This window comes from Narcine bancroftii, chromosome 4, assembly GCF_036971445.1.
Source record: "Narcine bancroftii isolate sNarBan1 chromosome 4, sNarBan1.hap1, whole genome shotgun sequence".
In the NCBI taxonomy this organism is placed as follows: domain Eukaryota; kingdom Metazoa; phylum Chordata; class Chondrichthyes; order Torpediniformes; family Narcinidae; genus Narcine; species Narcine bancroftii.
The window spans coordinates 206,582,810-206,606,568 of NC_091472.1; the positions used below are offsets into that span (position 1 = coordinate 206,582,810).

Sequence of the window (23,759 nt, forward strand, 5' to 3'; positions counted from 1 at the left end):
ACTCCTATTTTCTATGTTTCTCCACAACCGCCTGTGCCAACAAATTCCACAAATTCACCACCCTCTGTCTGAAGAAATTCCTCTGTATCCCTGTTCTCAGTGGATGCCCTTCATTCCTCGAGTTGTTTCCTCTTGTCCTGGACTCTCCCACCACGGGAAACAGTCTTTCCTACATCTCTCTCCGTGCATTTCAACATTCCAAATGTTTCAATGAGATCCCCCCCCCCCCCCCCCATTCTCCTACATTCTAACAATACAGGTGATGAGCTGTCAAACACTCCTCATATGATAAATGTTTCATTCCCAGAATTACCCTTGTGATCCTTCTCCTCTTGGCTGGATTAAATTCCATCTCTCACTGTTCTGCTGAACTTTCCAGCTGATCCTCGTCTGATTGATTCCTTTGACAGCTTCCTTCTTTATTTATGTATGGCTCACCAATTTCTGTGCTCTCTGCCAACTTACTAACCAGTCCATCTGCATTCCCGTCCCATGTAGATGTGACAAACAGGAGTCCAGCAATGATCCCTCCAGTACACCACTGGTCAAAGGCCCCTTGTCAAAATAACTCATTCCATCGCTCCCCTGTGCGTACTTTCACCAATCTCATTTTGTATCTTGTTTACTAACATCCCTGTACCTTAGTTGAAGTCCATCTACTGTTCACCTCATTTCTCAGGGACCACAAAAGTTTCAGATTTGTAAAATATAATCTCCCCTGCACTTGTAATCAGTTGATTCCCTCTAATCGGTCCCTGTATTTCCAAGTGAACATAAATCTGTCCCTCCAACACCCTACTGCCCTTTTCAACATGAGAACAAGCATAATCTTTGCTCTTGTCATCAGGCATCTCCCCTGTGGCACCAGCATTGCTTCACATAACATCCCTGGGAGAGATCATGCCAGGCAGCAATGGTGAAGGATGGGTGCGGAGGCTGGTGGGCTGGCAGGTGAGGACAAGCCAGTTTTTCACTTCCTATGTGGTCCCACCATCAGGCACATATTCCCCACTCCTCCCCTCTCTGCCTTCCGCAGAGACTACTCCATCTGTGACTCCCCCGTCCACTCCTCCCTCCCTGACACTTGGCATCAACCCCCGTTGGTGCTCCATCTATTCCCTCAGCGCCATTCGAGGCCCTGAACAATCACTCCAAGGGAAGCATCATTTAACTTGTGAATCTGCAGGGGTCGTCTACCGCATCTGGTGCTCCGAGAGACTGGGTGCAGTCTGGGAAATCACTTCGTTGAGCACCTCGGCTAAATCCACCCATTTCAGTTCCCGCCCCCATTCTCTTACCAACTGTCCACGGTCTCATGTACGGCCAGAACGCAATCGAACAAGGCTTCCAGGAGTTCATGGGCCAAGTGGAGAGCCTGAGAGATGTCATCTTATTTTTTAATATTATTTACAGCATGGTATAAGCTGATCTGGCCATTTAAATGTGTTCCACCCAATTAACCTACAGTCCCGTACATTTTGGAGAGTGGGGAAAAATCCACACAGACTCGGGGAGAATGTACAAACTCCTTACGATGGCACCTGGGTCACTGGTGCTGCATTAGAGTTGTGCCAACCACTACACTAACTCTGGCAGGATCTGGCCTCCTTAATCTTCCGTCATTCAGTTTAATCAGGTCTGATCTGATCTTGCTCTCAACGCATTCATGACTAATCCTATTTACAGGCCTGTCTCCTATAGATCAAAAACCCATCTCTATCCTGAGTATGTTCAGTGGCACCCAAACAGTTGGCTGTGAGGAGAATCGCAGGAAGAGCTTTCCCTGCACACACAAAGATGCTGATTACTCCTGGTACAGGAAACATACTTAAAATGTAACCCCCCCTGCACAACTTTGTCCTTCACTGTTTCATTCAAGAGGAACAGCAAAACCATTGGATGGAAGGACAGAGAGTAGAAACATCAGAGTAAAACCCCAGTTGGAGACAATCCAGGGAGAAGTACAAAGACCAAAACTGAAGGTTTCAAATTTAACTGCACCTTCAGATTCATTACGAGGGAGGCAAATCATTTGGCAAAAATAGACATTTATGGGAAGTGCTGGAAATACTGGAGTGAAACACTGGAATGATCGTTGGAAAAACACAAGCGCTGGGGAAACTCAGCAGGTCTCACAATATCCATAGAGGATGTAGAAAGGCTGGTTCCCATGGTGGGAGAGTCTAGGATAAGAGGGCACAAGATTGAAGGGCAGAAATGCGGAAGAATTTATTAGAACAGAGATACAGAGGAATTTTTTTCATTTTGGGCCTGAGCCCTTCTTCAAGGTGTGAGAAGTAATAAGTTGGGGAGGGAAGAATGCGCAGGGAAGAAGCACAGACCCACCAACCAAAGGGGTTAATTGAATATGGATGGGACATATTTAGGGACATCTCCTGTGTCCCATCAGGAGAGAGGAAAGGTTGTTTGGAGCTCTGTGGAGGCAGAGCAAGGGGAAAGGAGGCAAAGGAAAAAGGAAGAGAGAGTGAGAGAAAAGGAGACATATGGGGGAGGGGGCAAGGGACTATCACAATCGGAGAATCAATGATTATGGAGGGTGCCCAGCCGGAAGATGAGGAGCTGGTTCTCCAATTTGTGGGTGCACCTATATTGGACACTCCTGGATGCCTTGTTCACCTATATTGGACACCCCTGGATGTCTTGTTCACCTATATTGGACACTCCTAGATGCCTTGTTCACCTATATTGGACACTCCTAAATGCCTTGTTCACCTATATTGGACACTTCTGGATGCCTTGTTCACCTATATTGGACACTCCTGGTCTTCGTCTGCAGCTCTGCCTCAATACCATGGACCACAGTGAACTAATTCCCAAACTTCAAGTTCAGCATGAGTGCCCCCTATTCAAATGGATCCTTGACTTCCTGTCATCAGTGAAGATGGGTAACAACATCTCCTCCACGATCACACTCAACACCGGCCCTCCTCAGGATTGTGAATTCCCTCTACACCCACAATTCTGCGATTAACCATTCCAACGCATCTTCAAATTCACTGGCAACACAGTGGTCGGGCCTAAAGTGACGGAGAGGACAGAAAATAAACATCAATAAGACAAAGGAGATGATCATTGACTTCAGGAGAAGGGGTGCAGAACCCACACCCTGTTCACTCAACGGGATGAAGTTGAAAGAGTAGATAGTTTCAACTTTCTAGGAATAAACATCTCTAATCACCTGACCTAGGAGAAGCACATTGCTGCATTGGTCAAGAAAGCTCACCAGCACCTCCACATTCTCGAAGACTAGGGAGGTTTGGCATGACAACCTTTCCTGGTGAGACCACACTTGGAATATAGTGTTCAGTTCTGGAAGATGTGGAAGCTACAGAGAGGGGGCAGAAGAGATTTACCAGGCTGTTGTCTGGATTGGAAAATAAGTCTTATGAGGAAAAGTTAGCAGAGCTGGGACTTTTCTGTTTGAAGCGAAGAAGGGTGAGAGGAGACTTGATAGGGGTGTACAAACACCAGAGCACATCTGTACAAAGTGAAGGGAGAAAAGTTCAGGGGAGACATCCATATAACAAACCATATAACAATTACACTACGGAAACAGGCCATCTCGGCCCCTCTAGTCCGCACCGATTTAAGTGATCTCTTCTAGTCCCACCTGCTCCTTGTCCATAACCCACCAGTCATCTCACATCCAAGCACTCATCCAACCTTCTCTTAAATGGCAAAATTGACCCTGCTGCAACCACCTCTTTCGAAATGTAATTCCACTCAGCCACCACTCTCTGAGTGAAGAAGCTCCCCCCCATGTTACTTCTAAACTTTTTCCCCCAACCCTTAAATTATGACCCCTCATTCCAATCTCAACTTCCCTCAAGGGAAGAGCCTATTCACATCTACTCTATCCCCCTCATAATTTTAAATACTATCCAATTAATAAAAGTCCCAGTCTACTCAATCTTTCTCCGTATTCAAGATACTGCAATCCAGACAACATTTTAGTAAATCTCCTCTGCACCCTCTCTACCTTATTTTAGAAAGATAATTCACAAAGATTAGCGTATACAGAGCCGTTGTCATACCCACACTCCTGTTCGGCTCCGAATCAGGGTCCTCTACCGGCATCGCCTACGGCTCCTAGAACGCTTCCTCCACCAGCGTTGTCTCCGCTCATCCTCAACATTCATTGGAGCGACTTCATCTCCAACATCGAAGTACTCGAGATGGCAGAGGCCGACAGCATCGAATCCACGCTGCTGAAGATCCAACTGCGCTGGGTAGGTCACGTCTCCAGAATGGAGGACCATCGCCTTCCCAAGATCGTGTTATATGGCTGAGCTCTCCACTGGCCACCGAGACAGAGGTGCAACAAAGAAGAGGTACAAGGACTGCCTAAAGAAATCTCTTGGTGCCTGCCACATTGACCACCGCCAGTGGGCTGATATCACCTCAAACCGTGCATCTTGGCGCCTCACAGTTCGGTGGGCAGCAACCTCCTTTGAAGAAGACCGCAGAGCCCACCTCATTGACAAAAGACAAAGGAGGAAAAACCCAACACCCAACCCAACCAACCAATTTTCCCTTGCAACCACTGCAACTGTGTCTGCCTGTCCCGCATCGGACTTGTCAGCCACAAACGAGCCTGCAGCTGACGTGGACATTACCCCTCCATAAATCTTCATCTGCGAAGCCAAGCCAAAGATAATTTGGAGACCAGAACTGCATACCATAATCCAAACTTGGCCTCACCAATGCCTTAAACAGTCTCAACATCACATCCCAGCCTATATTCTAAGCTATGATTTATAAATGCTAGCATACCAAAGCCTTCTTCACCACCTTATCTATGTGAGATCCCACTTTCAAAGAACGATGAACCATTATTCCAAGATCTCTCTGTCCTCAACGCCCTCCCCTTCATGTGTCCTGTTTTGATTATCTTCCCAAAATGAAACACCTCATACTTATCTACATTAAACTCCATTTGCCATCTTTCAGCCCACTCTTCTAAGCAGTCCAAATCCTTCTGCAGTCCCTGAGAACCATCTTCACTATCCACAACTCCCCCTATTTTTGTATCATCCGCATGTTTACTCACCCAATTTACCACCCCATCATCCAAATCATTAACATAAATGACAAACAAAAAGGGACCCAACACTGATCCCTGAGGCACACTGCTCATCACGGGTCTCCATCCTGGTAGAGAGTTATCCACCATGACTCTCTAGTATCTACCTTCTAGCCACCGTTGAACCCATCTGACTATCTCAACATTTATACTTGGCGCCTGAACCTTCCTTACCAATCTCCCATGTGGAACCTTATCGAAGGTCTTACTGAAATCCATATAGACAACGTTTACTTCTTTACCCTCATCTATCTTCCTAGTCACATCAGGGGTGTTTTTTTTTACACAGAATTGTGGGTGCCTGGAATGCCTGGTGGTGGGAGAGGCTGAAACAGTGGGATGTTTAAGTGACACTTGGATAGAAGAAAAATAGAGGGTTACGGAGTAGGAAAGGTTTAGTGTGGCTTTTGTAGGAATATATGGGTTAGCACATCGAAGGCTGAAGGCCCTGTACTGTGCTATGTTCTATGATAGGAGACTTGCTGGATGCATCACAGTGTGGGACAGGAGCTGCTCTGTTGAGGATCAGAAGAAGCAACAGAAGGTGGTGAAAGCAGCTCAGAACATCACACAACAACCTCCTTCCCCTCTAAGGACTCCTTGCTGGCTAGGGGAGGCAGCTAAGGACCCATGACACCCTGGACACACTCTCTTCTCCCTCCTCCCATCGGGCGCAAGGGTGTGAAAGACTAGAGACCCCCACAGCCATCAGGCTCCTGAATGAACAGGAGTTCTTGCTTGGTCCTGCAATCTTTATGAATGTAAGAGATAACCCGGTAGACTGCACTCAGAAGAACCTAATGACAGTGCCACAAAACTAAACTAACCTTCCTTAATACAGAGGTGTCACAGGGACACAGTGGGTGCAGCTGCCTCCCAGCTCCAGAGACGCGGGTTCAATCCTGACCTCGGGCGTTGTCTGTGTGGAGTTTGCGCGTCCTCAATCAAACTAGCCCTCCCCCAAGTGCTCCGGATTTTTCAAGTACTCCATATAAAAATATGCGGGGGGGGGGCTCTTAGTTACGGGCAAGGGAGAGACTGGTGGGGGGGGGGAAGAAGAGGTTGCGTGACTGCTGAGTGAGCCACGATGGGCTAAACGGTCTTCACGGAGACTTGTTGATCATGCCGGGCAGGATGGAACAGAGGGATCGGGCTTTCTTTCCAGTACTAGCTATTGGCTTGGAGACCAGGTGAGAAGGAGGGGGTGGACCCGGACTAGCTGGGTGTTGCTGCGCCAGCGCAGGCAGCCTCCCCCTTCGCTCTCATTCAGCGCTCGTCTCGCAGCGACTGGGAAGCCGGGGCTTCGCGTCCACCGGGGAGGTGCCACTGTCCCGGGACTCCATGCCTCTCGGGGACAGCCGGGATCGGCGCCCACCCTCCCTGCAACTTCTTGCCACGACCCCCTCGCCCCCTGCTTGGTGCCGGGGAAGATCCGGAGAGGAAGTTCCGACAGGAAGTCGCCCTCACACCCCAGCCGCCTCGCTCAGTAAACGGCGTGCCCCGCTCTGCTTGGTTCGGCCGGTGAGACGGGACGCCACAGGTGCGGCGCTGCTCGGCGGGCAGGCGAGGGCTCGGATCGCCAGGGAGGGGAGAAACCCACGGCCGGCCACATCCCACAGGCAAGTCTCCATCGTGCCCTCGCATGTCCACTGGGTGGAACTTCCAGCCTGCTCTCCGTGACCCGCTGGGCTGATGCATCTCCCCCCACCCCTCAACCCAGAGGAACCCAGGATGTGGGGAGAACGGGGGGGGGGGGGGAGGGGCGGAAGAGTGCCCCCACAATGTGTCCGAGTCTTGGTGAGCCGGCTCCGTGCAGGGGGACATCCCTAGCGCAGCCCGGGCCGCCGGAAGGAGGGGTGAGGCGGGTGGGCTCCGCCGGCGATGGAATCCTGAGTTGGGTGAGTGGGAGCGGCGGGACACGGGGCTCATCCTGGGGGAAGGTACGGTCGGCCAACTCGGCACGCAGTGGTCAGGACGAGAAGGGAAGTTGGGGTAAACCCGGCGTGTTTAGCGGCGGCAAACAGTGAAGTTGGGATGGTCGACGTGACAGGACGGTCCAGGAGGAGGAAGACGCAGAGGGATCCAGGGCTGATCGGTCCAACATTGGCCGGATAATGGGAGGGGCAGAGACTGGTGGTGAAGGACGTTTGTACTTGGGCTGGGACCTCGGTGATACGACTTGGAGGAGGGAGAATGAGAAAGTTGGAGACATGAGAGACGGCAGGAGAGGAGGGGTGGGGGGGGTGGGGTGGTCCTTCATTATTGGCATGACTTGGAGAGAACTCACAGTGGAGTTGGAAACCAGAGACAGGACAATTCCTCCTCCCGCTGTTTCTCCAACCGGGTAGAACTCTGGAAGGTGGAAATCAGTCCTGACAAATGGGGAACTCAACTCGGCAGAGGATGTGATAACTTATTGTACCTTGTACAGGCCGAAAATCTCACTTGGTGCAGCCACACAGATAGTTTGTTTAAAACAGCTCCAGTCAGGACTGGGTATTGGTGTCCCAGAGGGGTGTTTATTATCAGAGAGACCTTGGGGCTTCAAACCCACAGTTCCCTTGAAGGCCGGCATGTGGATTTCTCGTCTCAGAGGGGTCAGGGGACGTGATGTGGCTACTTTCCAAAGGGCGTTCTGGTCACTACAGGAAGAACGTGGTTGAGCTGGAGAGAGGGCAGAGGAGATTCACCGGGATGTTGTCGGGATCTGAGGACGTTGGCAGGGATTTACAACGGCTGGCCTTGTTCCCCTCAGGAGAAGGAAGCTGGGCTGAGAGAAGTGTGTGAGATGAAAAGAAGCATTTGATAGGGCAGACGGTCAGGTTCTCTCTCTTCCTACCCCCCACCCTCCCCATGGTGGGGGAATCAAAAGGGAACTGGGGTAAGGAGGGAGAGGGGCGGAAGGAGGGAGGGGGAGGGGGCGAGGGCGGGAGGAGGAGGGGGAGGGGGCGAGGGCGGTAGGAGGAAAGGGAGGGTGGATGGGGAGAGGGGGCGGAAGGAGGATGGGGAGAGGGGGCAGGAGGAGGATGGGGAGAGACAGTGAACACAGGAGGCAGGTGACTGGAGATCCACAGGACAGGGCAAGTGGTCATTGGAGAGTCCCCCTTGCTCGGGTCCTGGACGGGGGGGGGGGGGGATGTTAGAGGTGGGACAAAGGCCGGGATTCCGGTGCCGGGGTGGGGAGGGGGTGCAGGCTGTGAGTTCGGGAAGTAAGAGGGTGTCCAGACTAGAAGTGGGGGACAAGACAATTCCGGCCAACCCGCTTGACTAACCTGACGGGGTAAACCCGCCCGGCAGGTCAAGCCATCTCTGTGTGGACCTCGGTCACGGATTCCCCATAGGCCATCCCCCACACGGAGGGGTTCACGGAGCTGCCACTGGACCGGACGGGGAGGGGGGAAGGGGAGGTCAGACCGAGCCCAGAGATAGGGGCACTCAACGAGCTCGGTTCCTCCGTTCATTCAAGATCAGGGCACCTGGACCCGCCGGAGCAGAACGGGGGGGGGGGGGGGGGGGGGGTGGGCGGAAGGCAGGAGACCAGACCCTGCGGGGTAGCGAGGACTGGGGTGGGGGAGGTAGCGGGGACCGGGAGGTGTGGAAGGGGACGAGAGCGGGACCTGGAGCCCCATGAGGGTCCCTCTGGGCGTTGTTGCCCGCCCTGTCTGAGATCCTGTAGCCGGCCTGGCCCAGTCATCTCGGCCACCCGATTGAGCAGTGATTCCGGCCGCTGCCCGGAGTCCGGGGCCAGTTGGCAGAGGGACCGGCAGGTATGGTGGGGGGTGGGGGGAAGGGGGTGCCCAGGTTATGTAGGGGGTGGTGGGGGAGGGAGGGGTAATGAGGAGGGAGTGGGTGATGGGTGGGGTGAGAGTGGATGGGGAGGGAGGAAGGGGTAGGGAGGGAGAGAATGAGTGGGATGGCTGGGAGGGGAAAGGGGGAATGGGGCTCGGTGAGGGCGGACGGGACTGGAGGGATTGCTCTGGCCTCTGGTGAACCTGGTGTGAGGAGCAGACGGGATGGAGACTTGTGCGGACATGTATTTCAGTGTGTCTATGTTGTATGTACCTATGAGGGGATGGGTGGTGATTGAGAGGCTGGTTTCCGGGTTTCAGTGACCCGTCTCCGGAACCCAGGATGGTACGTAGGGCACAGGGAGACTGAAGAGGTGCTGAGGGTTGATGGGGAGGTGTTGAGAGTTGGTGAAGAAACCAGTTCAGCGACCATTGTGAAACATCCGCATGGAGCAGAGGGGAATGACCTTGGTCCTGAAAGATTATTGCAGCCAAGAGATTTGGACAAGGGGTGGAAAGATATTTTTACCTGAAGGCAGAGATTCTTGCAGGGCATGGAGACAGACCATCCCCTCCAATCCCCCTGACATCTCGTCTGCTTGGAGCACTGAGTGCAGTTCTGGTCACCTTTCCACAGGAAGATGAGGTGTGTTAGGATGAGTCACCAGGGTTCAGATGACTTCAATTAGACCATAAGACATAGGAGCAGAAATAGGCTATTCAGCCCATTGAGTCTGGGCCACCCTTCAATCATGAGCTGATCCATTTTCCCACTCAGGCCTTCTCCACATAACCTTTGATGCCCTGGCTAATCAAGAATCTCTCAATCTCAGCCTTAAATACATCCAATGACCCGGCCTCCACAACAGCCTGTGGCATCAAATTCCACAAATTCACCTCCCAGTGGCTGAAGAAAATCCTGACTCTCCCACCACGGGAAACAACCTTTCTAAATCTACTCTGTCCATGCCTTTCAACATTCGAAATGTTTCAATGAGATACCCCCCCCCCATTCTCCTAAATTCCAACAAGTACAGGCCGAGAACCCTTTCATCCCTGGTCTCATCCTTGCGAACCTCCTCTGAACCCTCTCCAACGTCAGCACATCCCTCCTTAAATGAGGAGCCCAAAACTGCTCACATGTGAGGTCACAACAGTGCTTTTTAAAAGCCTTAACATCACAGAGAATGGGAGCGAAGGGGGCTCAGGTTTAGCAGTGGCCTGGAGTCCCACAGCATGGCTCAACTCATTTATCCCAGCCAAGTCTGCTTCCTGGGCCCATCCCATTTGCCTGCATTTGTTCCATATCCTTCTGAATCCTTCCTCTCCATCGCACATGAGGGTTAGGGTTATGGTCTGTCCAAATGCCTTTTAGGTGTTGTAGTTATACCAATTCTCCAGCTTTCTCTGGTAGCTCATTCCATACCGAGGTTTCCCCTCTTAAACCTCTCTCCTTAAACCTACCCCCTCTGGTCTAGAACCATCACTTCATCCATGGCCCTCGTGATTTTATGAAGCTCTCGAGAACAATGATCCAGCCTATCTAACTTCACCCCCTGCAGTCCCAGCTATGGTGAATCTCCTCCACCCTCCTAAGTTTTTGATATCCTTCCTATAGCTGGGTGACCAGACCTGCACACTGTACTCCAGGTGTGGTTTCACCAACACCTCATTCAGCTAAATCAGGACATCCCAACTTTTGTACTTTATAACCCTGTCCATTGAAGGCCAGTGTGCCCAATGTTGTCTTCCCCAGCCTGTCCACCTGAGTTTAATTTTTGGCCTCTTCCAAGGCCCTGCCACTCACCGTATTAGTCTTACCCTGGTTCGATTTACCAAAGTGTAACACTTAATCTTGTCAGAGTTCAATTCTGGACCGGAGTCTCTGGTGTTGACCAGGATCGGACGGAGTCTCTGGTGTGGATCGTGATCAGGTGGAGTTTCTGCTGTTGGCTGGGATCGGACAGAGTTTCTAGTATGGACCGGGATCGGAGTCTCTAGTGTGGACCTGAATTGGAGTCTCTAGTGTGGACTGGGATTGGACAGAGTTTCTGGTGTGGACCAGGGTCGAAGTCTCTGGTGTGGACATGGATCGGATGGATTTTCTGGTATGAGTTGGGATCAGACGGAGGCATCATGTGTGATTCGGGATCGAATGGAGACTTCAGTGTGATTCAGGATCAGACTGAGACTCTGGTGTGATTCAGGATCGGACAGGGTCTCAACGAGTAAAGGTGACGGACAAGTTCCTCTCATGGACGACTGCTCGGAGACCTGTCGCTAGAGTGGATTGTACCCCCTGGGCAGAGCGATGATTGTGCCTGTGAAATCCTTGGAGAGAGGGAATCTACCTGTGGTTCTGGAGCAGGGGGAATATCACTGTCTTCAGCTGCAGTCTGTGGCCTCGATCTGATCGAACTGCCCCCACCTCCCTTGGCCCTGAGCCGCAGATATGGACTGTGTTTCATCACTGATTTCCATCAGCATCCTGCTCCCTGCACCATGCAGACAGTCCCAGAGTGGAGCTGGGACACTGTGGTCTACATTGTATTTGAGCTGGTGATTGCGGTGCTCTCAGTGTTGGGCAACATGCTGGTCTGCTGGGCCGTCTACATGAACAGCAACCTGCAGAGCATCACCAACTTCTTTGTGGTGTCCCTGGCGGTGGCGGACATTGCTGTGGGAGTGCTCGCCATCCCCTTTGCCATCTCCATTAGCACTGGATTCTGCTCCCTCTTCTACGGCTGCCTCTTCATTGCCTGCTTTGTGGTGGTGTTGACCCAGAGCTCCATCTTCAGCTTGCTGGCCATCGCAGTTGATCGATACATTTGCATCAAGAACCCGCTCAGGTAGGGAGATTGCGGCAAAGTGGCCTCGAGTTGGGTGGGGAGTGATGATGCTCTCGGTCTCTCCTCAACGTTCCCACCTTGGCCTGCTGGAAGCGCTTTGTCCCAGGAATAAGTGGCCAGGAGTTCTCCCCGGCGTGGGGAGAGGCGGTGCAGTGAGCCCAGGAGGGTGCTGGGGTGAGGATGGATCTCGGGAGGAGCACTCGCACACATCACACCCTGATCTGATTTTCACAGGAATCCGTCTCTCCGAGTTTCCCTGACCTGTTCTTCCCTCTGCTCCCTCTACTACCTTGCCCCACCCCTACCCTTCAACCCCCTCAGACCCTTCCCACTGTAACTGCAGAACTTTACCCCGACACCTCCTCACCCCCACAAATCCACCTCGGGATTCCCAAATTCCCAAATGAGGACGTGGTCATAGGTCACTATGCGCGTGGACGCACGCTCACACACACGCGCACGCGGTGTGTTTTAAAAAATTATATTTTTTATAAGATTGAAACTGTATTGCTAAAACAACAAATGCAAACGCACTGTGTACATATGTGACCATGTCCTGCTTTTGGAATGGCCACCATAACCCAGGGCCGCAGACAGACGTTCCAAGTGAGGCAGAGCTATTCCTGGACACCATCGGACCCAATCTACTGTGTCTGGTATCCCTAGGGTGGCCTTCAGCTTGCTGGCCATCGCAGTTGATCGATACATTTCCATCAAGAACCCGCTCAGGTAGGGAAATTGCGGCAAAGTGGCCTCGAGTTGGGTGGGGAGTGATGATGCTCTCGGTCTCTCCTCAACGTTCCCACCTTGGCCTGCTGGAAGCGCCAACTCATCACCATGGGTGAGATCAAACTCGGATGAGGCGATCGCTTTATTGAAAACCTACACCTTGTGTATGTGTGGGTCTAAACTTGAGCATGTGTGTGTGTGATGAATGGTTGTGGAGAACGCTGTTTCATCAGGTTATACTTGTATAATCAGATGACAGTAAAATTGATGACCTGTTGACTTTCTCACGCCTCTCTCCCTCTCTCTCTCTTCAATTCCCTTTCCTTGTGATCGCTTCCTCTACCTATTCTTCCACCTCTCACACCTTCTGCCCTACAACCTATCACACCTGGGCCCCTCTTTTTCCCTTCCTTCATGTAGTTTCATCTGTTCTATCTTAGTCTCGAAAACGGGTCCCAACCTGAAATGCTGATTGCCCATTCCAACCCATGGATGCTGTCTCACCTGCTGAGTTCCTCCAACAGTTCCTTGTCAGCTCCAGATTCCAGCAACTGCAGCTTATTGCAGTACTCTTATACTTCACACTGTTACATTCAGGGTTCAGCGGTGAGACTGAAACACATGGAGTCAGTTGGCGGGGTCAGCAATGCAGGGTGAGAGGGCAAGGACTGTAATATGGGGTCAGAGAGTGCAGAGACTCTGAGGTACAAATACACTGTCGATCGATGTCCAGTGACCCAGATCTACCCTAACCATCCCCAGAGACCCGGATCTACCCTGACCATCTCCAGTGATCCACATTTAACCTGACAATACCCAGTGACCCAGATCTACCCTGAGCATCCACAGTAACCAGATCTACCCTGACCATGTCCAGTGACCTGGATCTACCCTGACCATATCCAGTGACCCGGATCTACCCTGACCATGTCCAGTGACCCGGATCTACCCTGACCATGTCCAGTGACCCAGATCTACCCTGACCATGTCCAGTGACCCGGATCTACCCTGACCATGTCCAGTGACCCGGATCTACCCTGACCATGTCCAGTGACCCGGATCTACCCTGACCATGTCCAGTGACCCGGATCTACCCTGACCATCTCCAGTGACCTGGATCTACCCTGACCATGTCCAGTGACCTGGATCTACCCTGACCATGTCCAGTGACCTGGATCTACCCTGACCATGTCCAGTGACCTGGATCTACCCTGACCATCTCCAGTGACCTGGATCTACCCTGACCATCTCCAATGATCCACATTTAACCTGACCATACCCAGTGACCCAGATCTACCCTGAGCATCCCCAGTGACCCGGATCTACCCTGACCATGTCCAGTGACCCGGATCTACCCTGACCATGTCCAGTGACCCGGATCTACCCTGACCATGTCCAGTGACCTGGATCTACCCTGACCAGGTCCAGTGACCTGGATCTACCCTGACCAGGTCCAGTGACCTGGATCTACCCTGACCAGGTCCAGTGACCTGGATCTACCCTGACCAGGTCCAGTGACCTGGATCTACCCTGACCATGTCCAGTGACCTGGATCTACGCTGACCATCTCCAGTGACCCGGATCTACCCTGACAATCACAAATACCCAGATCTACCCTGATCATCTCCAGTGACCCAGATCAACCCTGACCATCCCCAGTGCCCCAGACCTAACCTGACCACCCCAGCATCTTAGATCTACCCTGACAGAGACCCAGATCTACCCTAACCATCCCCAGAAACCTGGATCTACCCTGACCATCTCCAGTGATCCACATTTAACCTGACCATACCCAGTGACCCAGATCTACCCTGAGCATCCCCAGTGACCCGGATCTACCCTGACCATGTCCAGTGACCTGGATCTACCCTGACCATGTCCAGTGACCTGGATCTACCCTGACCATGTCCAGTGACCTGGATCTACCCTGACCATGTCCAGTGACCTGGATCTACCCTGACCATGTCCAGTGACCTGGATCTACCCTGACCATGTCCAGTGACCTGGAACTACCCTGACCATGTCCAGTGACCTGGATCTACCCTGACCATGTCCAGTGACCTGAATCTACCCTGACCATGTCCAGTGACCTGGATCTACCCTGACCATGTCCAGTGACCTGGATCTACCCTGACCATGTCCAGTGACCTGGATCTACCCTGACCATGTCCAGTGACCTGGATCTACCCTGACCATCTCCAGTGACCTGGATCTACCCTGACCATCTCCAGTGACCTGGATCTACCCTGACCATCTCCAGTGACCTGGATCTACCCTGACCATTGCCAGTTACCTGGATCTACCCTGACCATCTACAGTGACCTGGATCTACCCTGACCATCTCCAGTGACCTGGATCTACCCTGACCATCTCCAGTGACCTGGATCTACCCTGACCATCTCCAGTGACCTGGATCTACCCTGACCATCTCCAGGGACCCGGATCTACCCTGACAATCACAAATACCCAGATCTACCCTGACCATCTCCAGTGACCTGGATCTACCCTGACCATCTCCAGTGACCCGGATCTACCCTGACAATCACAAATACCCAGATCTACCCTGATCATCTCCAGTGACCCGGATCAACCCTGACCATCCCCAGTGCCCCAGATCTACCCTGACCACCCCAGCGCCCCAGATCTACCCTGACCACCCCAGCATCTCAGATCTACCCTGACAGAGACCCAGATCTACCCTGACCATCTACAGTGACCTAGATCTACCCTGGCAATCCTAAATACCCAGATCTACCCTGAACATCCACAGTGACCATGAACTACCCTGACCACACCGAGTGTCCGGGATCTACACTAATAGTTTCCAGAGACACGGATCTACACTGACCATCCCTCTTAACCCATATCTAGCTTGATCATCTCCAGTGACCCAGATCTACCCTGAGCATCCCCAGTTACCATATCTACCCTGACCATGTCCAGTGACCTGGATCTACCCTGTCCATGTCCAGTGACCTGGATCTACCCTGACCATGTCCAGTGACCTGGATCTTCCCTGACCATGTCCAGTGACCTGGATCTACCCTGACCATCTCCAGTGACCTGGATCTACCCTGACCATCTCCAGTGACCTGGATCTACCCTGACCATCTCCAGTGACCCGGATCTACCCTGACAATCACAAATACCCAGATCTACCCTGATCATCTCCAGTGTCCCGGATCAACCCTGACCATCCCCAGTGCCCCAGATCTACCCTGACCACCCCAGCATCTTAGATCTACCCTGACAGATACCCAGATCTACCCTGACCATCTACAGTGATCTAGATCTACCCTGGCAATCCTAAATACCCAGATCTACCCTGAACATCCACAGTGACCATGAACTACCCTGACCACACCCAGTGTCCGGGATCTACACTAATAGTTTCCAGAGATGCGGATCTACACTGACCATCCCTGTTAACCCATATCTAGCTTGATCATCTCCAGTGACCCTGACCTACCCTGACCATCAACAGTGACCCGGATGTACCTGGACCATCCCCTGACACCCGGATCTACCCTGACCATCCCCAGTGACCCGCATCAACCCTGACCATCCCCAATGACCAAGATCTACCCTGACCATACCCGTTAACCCAGATCAACCCTGATAATCTCGTGACCCAGATCTACACTGAGCATCTCCTGTGACCCAGATCTAGCCTGAAAATCACAAATACCCAGATCTACCCTGATAATCTCCAGTGACCTGGATCTACACTGACCAACCTCAGTTTCCCAGATCGACCCTGATCACCCCCAGTATCCCAGATCTACCCCAATCATCCCCAGTCCACCTAATCTACCCTGACAATCCACATTAAAACAGATCTACCCTGACACTCCACATTAACACAGATCTACCCTGACAATCTCCACTGACCCAGATCTGCCTTGACCATCCCCAGTGTCCCGGATCTACCCTGACCATCTCCACTGACCTGGATCAACCCTGACCATCAACATAAACCCAGATCTACCCTGGCCATCCCCAGTGATCCAGATTTACCCTGGCCATCCCCAGTGATCCAGATTTACCCTGGCCATCCCCAGTGATCCAGATTTACCCTGGCCATCCCCAGTGATCCAGATTTACCCTGGCCATCCCCAGTGATCCAGATTTACCCTGGCCATCCCCAGTGATCCAGATTTACCCTGGCCATCCCCAGTGATCCAGATTTACCCTGGCCATCCCCAGTGATCCAGATTTACCCTGGCCATCCCCAGTGATCCAGATTTACCCTGGCCATCCCCAGTGATCCAGATTTACCCTGGCCATCCCCAGTGATCCAGATCTACCCTGACCATCCCCAGTTTCCTAGATCTACCCTGAACACCTCTAGTGACCCAGATCTACCCTGACTATCCCCAATGACTTGGGTATCCCAGGATAATCCCCAGTCACTTGGATAACTCTGACCATCCCCTGAGACCTGGATCTTGGGTGACCATCCCAATGTCCTGGTTCTACCCTGCCCAACCCCGTTAACCCAGACGTGCCCTGACAATCCCAAGTACCCAGATCTACCCTGACCATCACCAATGACCAGGATATAACCTGACCATCGCCTGAGACACGGATCTACCCTAACCATCCACAGAGGAATGCATCCACGCTGACCACCTACAGATACACAGATCTATTCTGATCACTGCCAGAGACCCAGATCTACCCTGACCATCTCCAGTGACCCAGATGTACCTTGAACACCTCCAGTGACCTAGATCTACCCTAACCATCCCCTGAGACCCAGATCTAGGGTGAACATCCCCAGTGAACCACATCTACCATGACCATCCCCATTGACACAGATGTACCCTGACCATACCCGTTAACACAGATATACCCTGACAATCTCCAGTGACCAGGATCTACCCTGACCATCTACAGTGATCTAGATCTACCCTGGCAATCCTAAATACCCAGATCTACCCTGAACATCCACAGTGACCATGAACTACCCTGACCACACCCAGTGTCCGGGATCTACACTAAATAGTTTCCAGAGACGCGGATCTACACTGACCATCCCTGTTAACCCATATTTAGCTTGATCATCTCCAGTGACCCTGACCTACCCTGACCATCAACAGTGACCCGGATGTACCTGGACCATCACCTGACACCCGGATCTACCCTGACCATCCCCAGTGACCCGCATCAACCCTGACCATCCCCAATGACCAAGATCTACCCTGACCATACCCGTTAACCCAGATCAACCCTGATAATCCCGTGACCCAGATCTACACTGAGCATCTCCTGTGACCCAGATCTAGCCTGAAAATCACAAATACCCAGATCAACCCTGATAATCTCCAGTGACCTGTTTCTACACTGACCAACCTCAGTTTCCCAGATCGACCCTGATCACCCCAGCGCCCCAGATCTACCCTGACCACCCCAGCATCTCAGATCTACCCTGACAGAGACCCAGATCTACCCTGACCATCTACAGTGACCTAGATCTACCCTGGCAATCCTAAATACCCAGATCTACCCTGAACAATCACAGTGACCATGAACTACCCTGACCACACCGAGTGTCCGGGATCTACACTAATAGTTTCCAGAGACACGGATCTACACTGACCATACCTGTTAACCCATATCTAGCTTGATCATCTCCAGTGACCCAGATCTACCCTGAGCATCCCCAGTTACCATATCTACCCTGACCATGTCCAGTGACCTGGATCTACCCTGTCCATGTCCAGTGACCTGGATCTACCCTGACCATGTCCAGTGACCTGGATCTTCCCTGACCATGTCCAGTGACCTGGATCTACCCTGACCATCTCCAGTGACCTGGATCTACCCTGACCATCTCCAGTGACCTGGATCTACCCTGACCATCTCCAGTGACCCGGATCTACCCTGACAATCACAAATACCCAGATCTACCCTGATCATCTCCAGTGTCCCGGATCAACCCTGACCATCCCCAGTGCCCCAGATCTACCCTGACCACCCCAGCATCTTAGATCTACCCTGACAGATACCCAGATCTACCCTGACCATCTACAGTGATCTAGATCTACCCTGGCAATCCTAAATACCCAGATCTACCCTGAACATCCACAGTGACCATGAACTACCCTGACCACACCCAGTGTCCGGGATCTACACTAATAGTTTCCAGAGACGCGGATCTACACTGACCATCCCTGTTAACCCATATCTAGCTTGATCATCTCCAGTGACCCTGACCTACCCTGACCATCAACAGTGACCCGGATGTACCTGGACCATCCCCTGACACCCGGATCTACCCTGACCATCCCCAGTGACCCGCATCAACCCTGACCATCCCCAATTACCAAGATCTACCCTGACCATACCCGTTAACCCAGATCAACCCTGATAATCTCGTGACCCAGATCTACACTGAGCATCTCCTGTGACCCAGATCTAGCCTGAAAATCACAAATACCCAGATCTACCCTGATAATCTCCAGTGACCTGGATCTACACTGACCAACCTCAGTTTCCCAGATCGACCCTGATCACCCCCAGTATCCCTGATCTACCCCAATCATCCCCAGTCCACCTAATCTACCCTGACAATCCACATTAAAACAGATCTACCCTGACACTCCACATTAACACAGATCTACCCTGACAATCTCCACTGACCCAGATCTGCCTTGACCATCCCCAGTGTCCCGGATCTACCCTGACCATCTCCACTGACCTGGATCGACCCTGACCATCAACATAAACCCAGATCTACCCTGGCCATCCCCAGTGATCCAGATTTACCCTGGCCATCCCCAGTGATCCAGATTTACCCTGGCCATCCCCAGTGATCCAGATTTACCCTGGCCATCCCCAGTGTTCCAGATTTACCCTGACCATCCCCAGTGTTCCAGATTTACCCTGGCCATCCCCAGTGTTCCAGATTTACCCTGGCCATCCCCAGTGTTCCAGATTTACCCTGGCCATCCCCAGTGATCCAGATTTACCCTGGCCATCCCCAGTGATCCAGATTTACCCTGGCCATCCCCAGTGATCCAGATTTATCCTGGCCATCCCCAGTGATCCAGATTTACCCTGGCCATCCCCAGTGATCCAGATTTACCCTGGCCATCCCCAGTGATCCAGATCTACCCTGACCATCCCCAGTTTCCTAGATCTACCCTGAACACCTCTAGTGACCCAGATCTACCCTGACTATCCCCAATGACTTGGGTATCCCAGGATAATCCCCAGTCACTTGGATAACTCTGACCATCCCCTGAGACCTGGATCTCGGGTGACCATCCCAATGTCCTGGTTCTACCCTGCCCAACCCCGTTAACCCAGACGTGCCCTGACAATCCCAAGTACCCAGATCTACCCTGACCATCACCAATGACCAGGATATAACCTGACCATCGCCTGAGACACGGATCTACCCTAACCATCCACAGAGGAATGCATCCACACTGACCACCTCCAGATACACAGATCTATTCTGATCACTGCCAGAGACCCAGATCTACCCTGACCATCTCCAGTGACCCAGATGTACCTTGAACACCTCCAGTGACCTAGATCTACCCTAACCATCCCCTGAGACCCAGATCTAGGGTGAACATCCCCAGTGAACCACATCTACCATGACCATCCCCATTGACACAGATGTACCCTGACCATACCCGTTAACACAGATATACCCTGACAATCTCCAGTGACCAGGATCTACCCTGACCATCTACAGTGATCTAGATCTACCCTGGCAATCCTAAATACCCAGATCTACCCTGAACATCCACAGTGACCATGAACTACCCTGACCACACCCAGTGTCCGGGATCTACACTAATAGTTTCCAGAGACGCGGATCTACACTGACCATCCCTGTTAACCCATATCTAGCTTGATCATGTCCAGTGACCCTGACCTACCCTGACCATCAACAGTGACCCGGATGTACCTGGACCATCCCCTGACACCCGGATCTACCCTGACCATCCCCAGTGACCCGTATCAACCCTGACCATCCCCAATGACCAAGATCTACCCTGACCATACCCGTTAACCCAGATCAACCCTGATAATCTCGTGACCCAGATCTACACTGAGCATCTCCTGTGACCCAGATATAGCCTGAAAATCACAAATACCCAGATCTACCCTGATAATCTCCAGTGACCTGGATCTACACTGACCAACCTCAGTTTCCCAGATCGACCCTGATCACCCCCAGTATCCCAGATCTACCCCAATCATCCCCAGTCCACCTAATCTACCCTGACAATCCACATTAAAACAGATCTACCCTGACACTCCACATTAACACAGATCTACCCTGACAATCTCCACTGACCCAGATCTGCCTTGACCATCCCCAGTGTCCCGGATCTACCCTGACCATCTCCACTGACCTGGATCAACCCTGACCATCAACATAAACCCAGATCTACCATGGCCATCCCCAGTGATCCAGATTTACCCTGGCCATCCCCAGTGATCCAGATTTACCCTGGCCATCCCCAGTGATCCAGATTTACCCTGGCCATCCCCAGTGATCCAGATTTACCCTGGCCATCCCCAGTGATCCAGATTTACCCTGGCCATCCCCAGTGATCCAGATTTACCCTGGCCATCCCCAGTGATCCAGATTTACCCTGGCCATCCCCAGTGATCCAGATTTACCCTGGCCATCCCCAGTGATCCAGATTTACCCTGGCCATCCCCAGTGATCCAGATTTACCCTGGCCATCCCCAGTGATCCAGATTTACCCTGGCCATCCCCAGTGATCCAGATCTACCCTGACCATCCCCAGTTTCCTAGATCTACCCTGAACACCTCTAGTGACCCAGATCTACCCTGACTATCCCCAATGACTTGGGTATCCCAGGATAATCCCCAGTCACTTGGATAACTCTGACCATCCCCTGAGACCTGGATCTCGGGTGACCATCCCAATGTCCTGGTTCTACCCTGCCCAACCCCGTTAACCCAGATGTGCCCTGACAATCCCAAGTACCCAGATCTACCCTGACCATCACCAATGACCAGGATATAACCTGACCATCGCCTGAGACACGGATCTACCCTAACCATCCACAGAGGAATGCATCCACGCTGACCACCTCCAGATACACAGATCTATTCTGATCACTGCCAGAGACCCAGATCTACCCTGACCATCTCCAGTGACCCAGATGTACCTTGAACACCTCCAGTGACCTAGATCTACCCTAACCATCCCCTGAGACCCAGATCTAGGGTGAACATCCCCAGTGAACCACATCTACCATGACCATCCCCATTGACACAGATGTACCCTGACCATACCCGTTAACACAGATATACCCTGACAATCTCCAGTGACCAGGATCTACCCTGACCACCCTCAGTGACCTGGATCTATCCTGATCATCCCCAGTGACCCAGATCTAAACTGACCATCCCCATTACCCAGATTTACCCTGACAATCTCCAGTAACCTGGATCTATCCTGACAATCCCAAATACCCAGAAATCCCCCTGACCATCCCCAGTGACCCGGTCCTACACTGACCAACCCCAGTGTCCCTGATCAACCCTAATTATCCCTGGTGCCCCTAATCTACCATGACCATCCCCATAAGCTCAGATCTACACTGAATATCTCCACTGAACCAGATCTACACTGAATATCTCCACTGAACCAGATCTACCCTGACCATCCCAAGTGACCCTTATCTCCCCTGACCATCCCCATTAACCCTTATCTCCCCTGACCATCCCCATTAACCTGATCTACCCAAACCATCCTCAGTGACCCAGATATACCCTGACCATCCCCAGTGAACAAAATCTACTCTGACCATCCCCAGTGACCCAGATCTATCCTGACCATCCCCAGTGACCCAGATCTATCCTGACCATCCCCAGTGACCCAGATCTACCCGGACCATCCCCAGTGACCCAGATGTACCTTGAACATCCACAGTGACACAGATCTTCCCTGACCATTTCAACGACCCAAATCTACCTTTTTTTCAAACTTTATTTAAAAGATAGAAAAGAACATGACATATAGTGTAGTAAGAATCAAAAAAGGATTTTTACAAAGATATATATAAAAAAAACAAAACAAATAATATTTTTTTAAAATTAAAAACAAATACAATAAAAAAACATCCCACCCCACCCTCCCACCCCTTCATCCAGCTCCCTTAAGGGAAGCAACAAAATATAGATTATACTTGTATAAAAAGAAAATATCATAAATGTTAATAACATTTTAAAGTCTATATTTCAAGTACGGAGATCACATACTAACAAAAAAAGAATAATTATGTAAATTATAGGTAAATTTTTCCATGACTATACATACTTTCAATTCATTGTGCCGATGTGATATATTAATCTCAGTATGATCTTTCCAAGTACGAGCAACACATTTATGCGCTACTGATAACACCGAACCTACAAAAGCAATTTAAATCTGTCCAATCCCATTCCCCTGAACGAATACAAATTTCCCAACAAAAAAATCTTTGTATCTAATGGTAATATAAAATTATATAATTTTTCCAAAACTACTTTAATTCCTTGCCAAAATGATTGAACTTTTACACAAGTCCAAACAGCATGTAGAAAAGTTCCAATACATGAGCCACATCCAAAACAAGAATCCGAATTACTAAACACAATTTTTTTTAGCTTTTCCAGGGTCAAATATATTTGATGTAAAAATTTATAATTAACCATTCCATATCTTACATTAGTCAATTTAATTATATTGTCCTGACACATAGTCGCCCAATCATCTTCGGGAAAAATAAATACTAAATCACTCACCCATTTAAGTTTAGATTTCTCCCAATCTGACTTATCCCAAATTAAACGTAACTGAAATATAACCCATTTTCGATATAGAGGAAATAAAGTAATCACTCTACCATAATTATCTTTTAGCTCTAAGTTGATGATGCATAAACAAAGATTTGGGACTCTAAAAAAGACAATACAAGATTGTTTTGAAGAAGGGCAATTTCTTTGTTTTAAACAATTCAGAGAAAGATTTGATATGCCTGTAAATTCTTTCTTGTGTATAATCCCAGATCTACCCTGACTACCTCCAGTGACCCATATCTACCCTGATCATCCCCAGTGACCCAGATCTACCTCAACCATCGCCAATGTCCCAGATCTTCCCTGATCATTCCCAATGTTCCAGATCTATACTAACCATCCCAAGTGACACGGATTTACCCTGTCCATCTCCAATGGCCCAGATCTACCCTACCATTCCAGTGACGCAGAACTATCCTGACCATCCCACTGACCCAGATCTATCC

General features: G+C 51.1%; 1 protein-coding gene across 4 annotated transcripts in view; it reads left to right on the plus strand.

The window, feature by feature from the left end:
* Positions 1-6,195: 6,195 nt before the first annotated feature.
* The window catches only part of adora2aa (adenosine A2a receptor a), a 68,462-nt gene continuing 50,898 nt past the window's right edge, over positions 6,196-23,759 (plus strand). The window contains exons 1-2 of one of the 4 annotated variants that reach the window (XM_069933756.1): positions 6,196-6,294; positions 10,755-11,741. In XM_069933756.1, the coding sequence (XP_069789857.1) occupies positions 11,395-11,741 (347 nt within the window). In that variant the 5' untranslated portion in view covers positions 6,196-6,294; positions 10,755-11,394. Of the gene's footprint in view, positions 6,295-6,633; positions 6,724-6,901; positions 7,003-8,802; positions 8,872-10,754; positions 11,742-23,759 lie in introns of those variants that run through there. The other 3 variants (XM_069933753.1, XM_069933754.1, XM_069933757.1) reach the window with 3 other exon arrangements.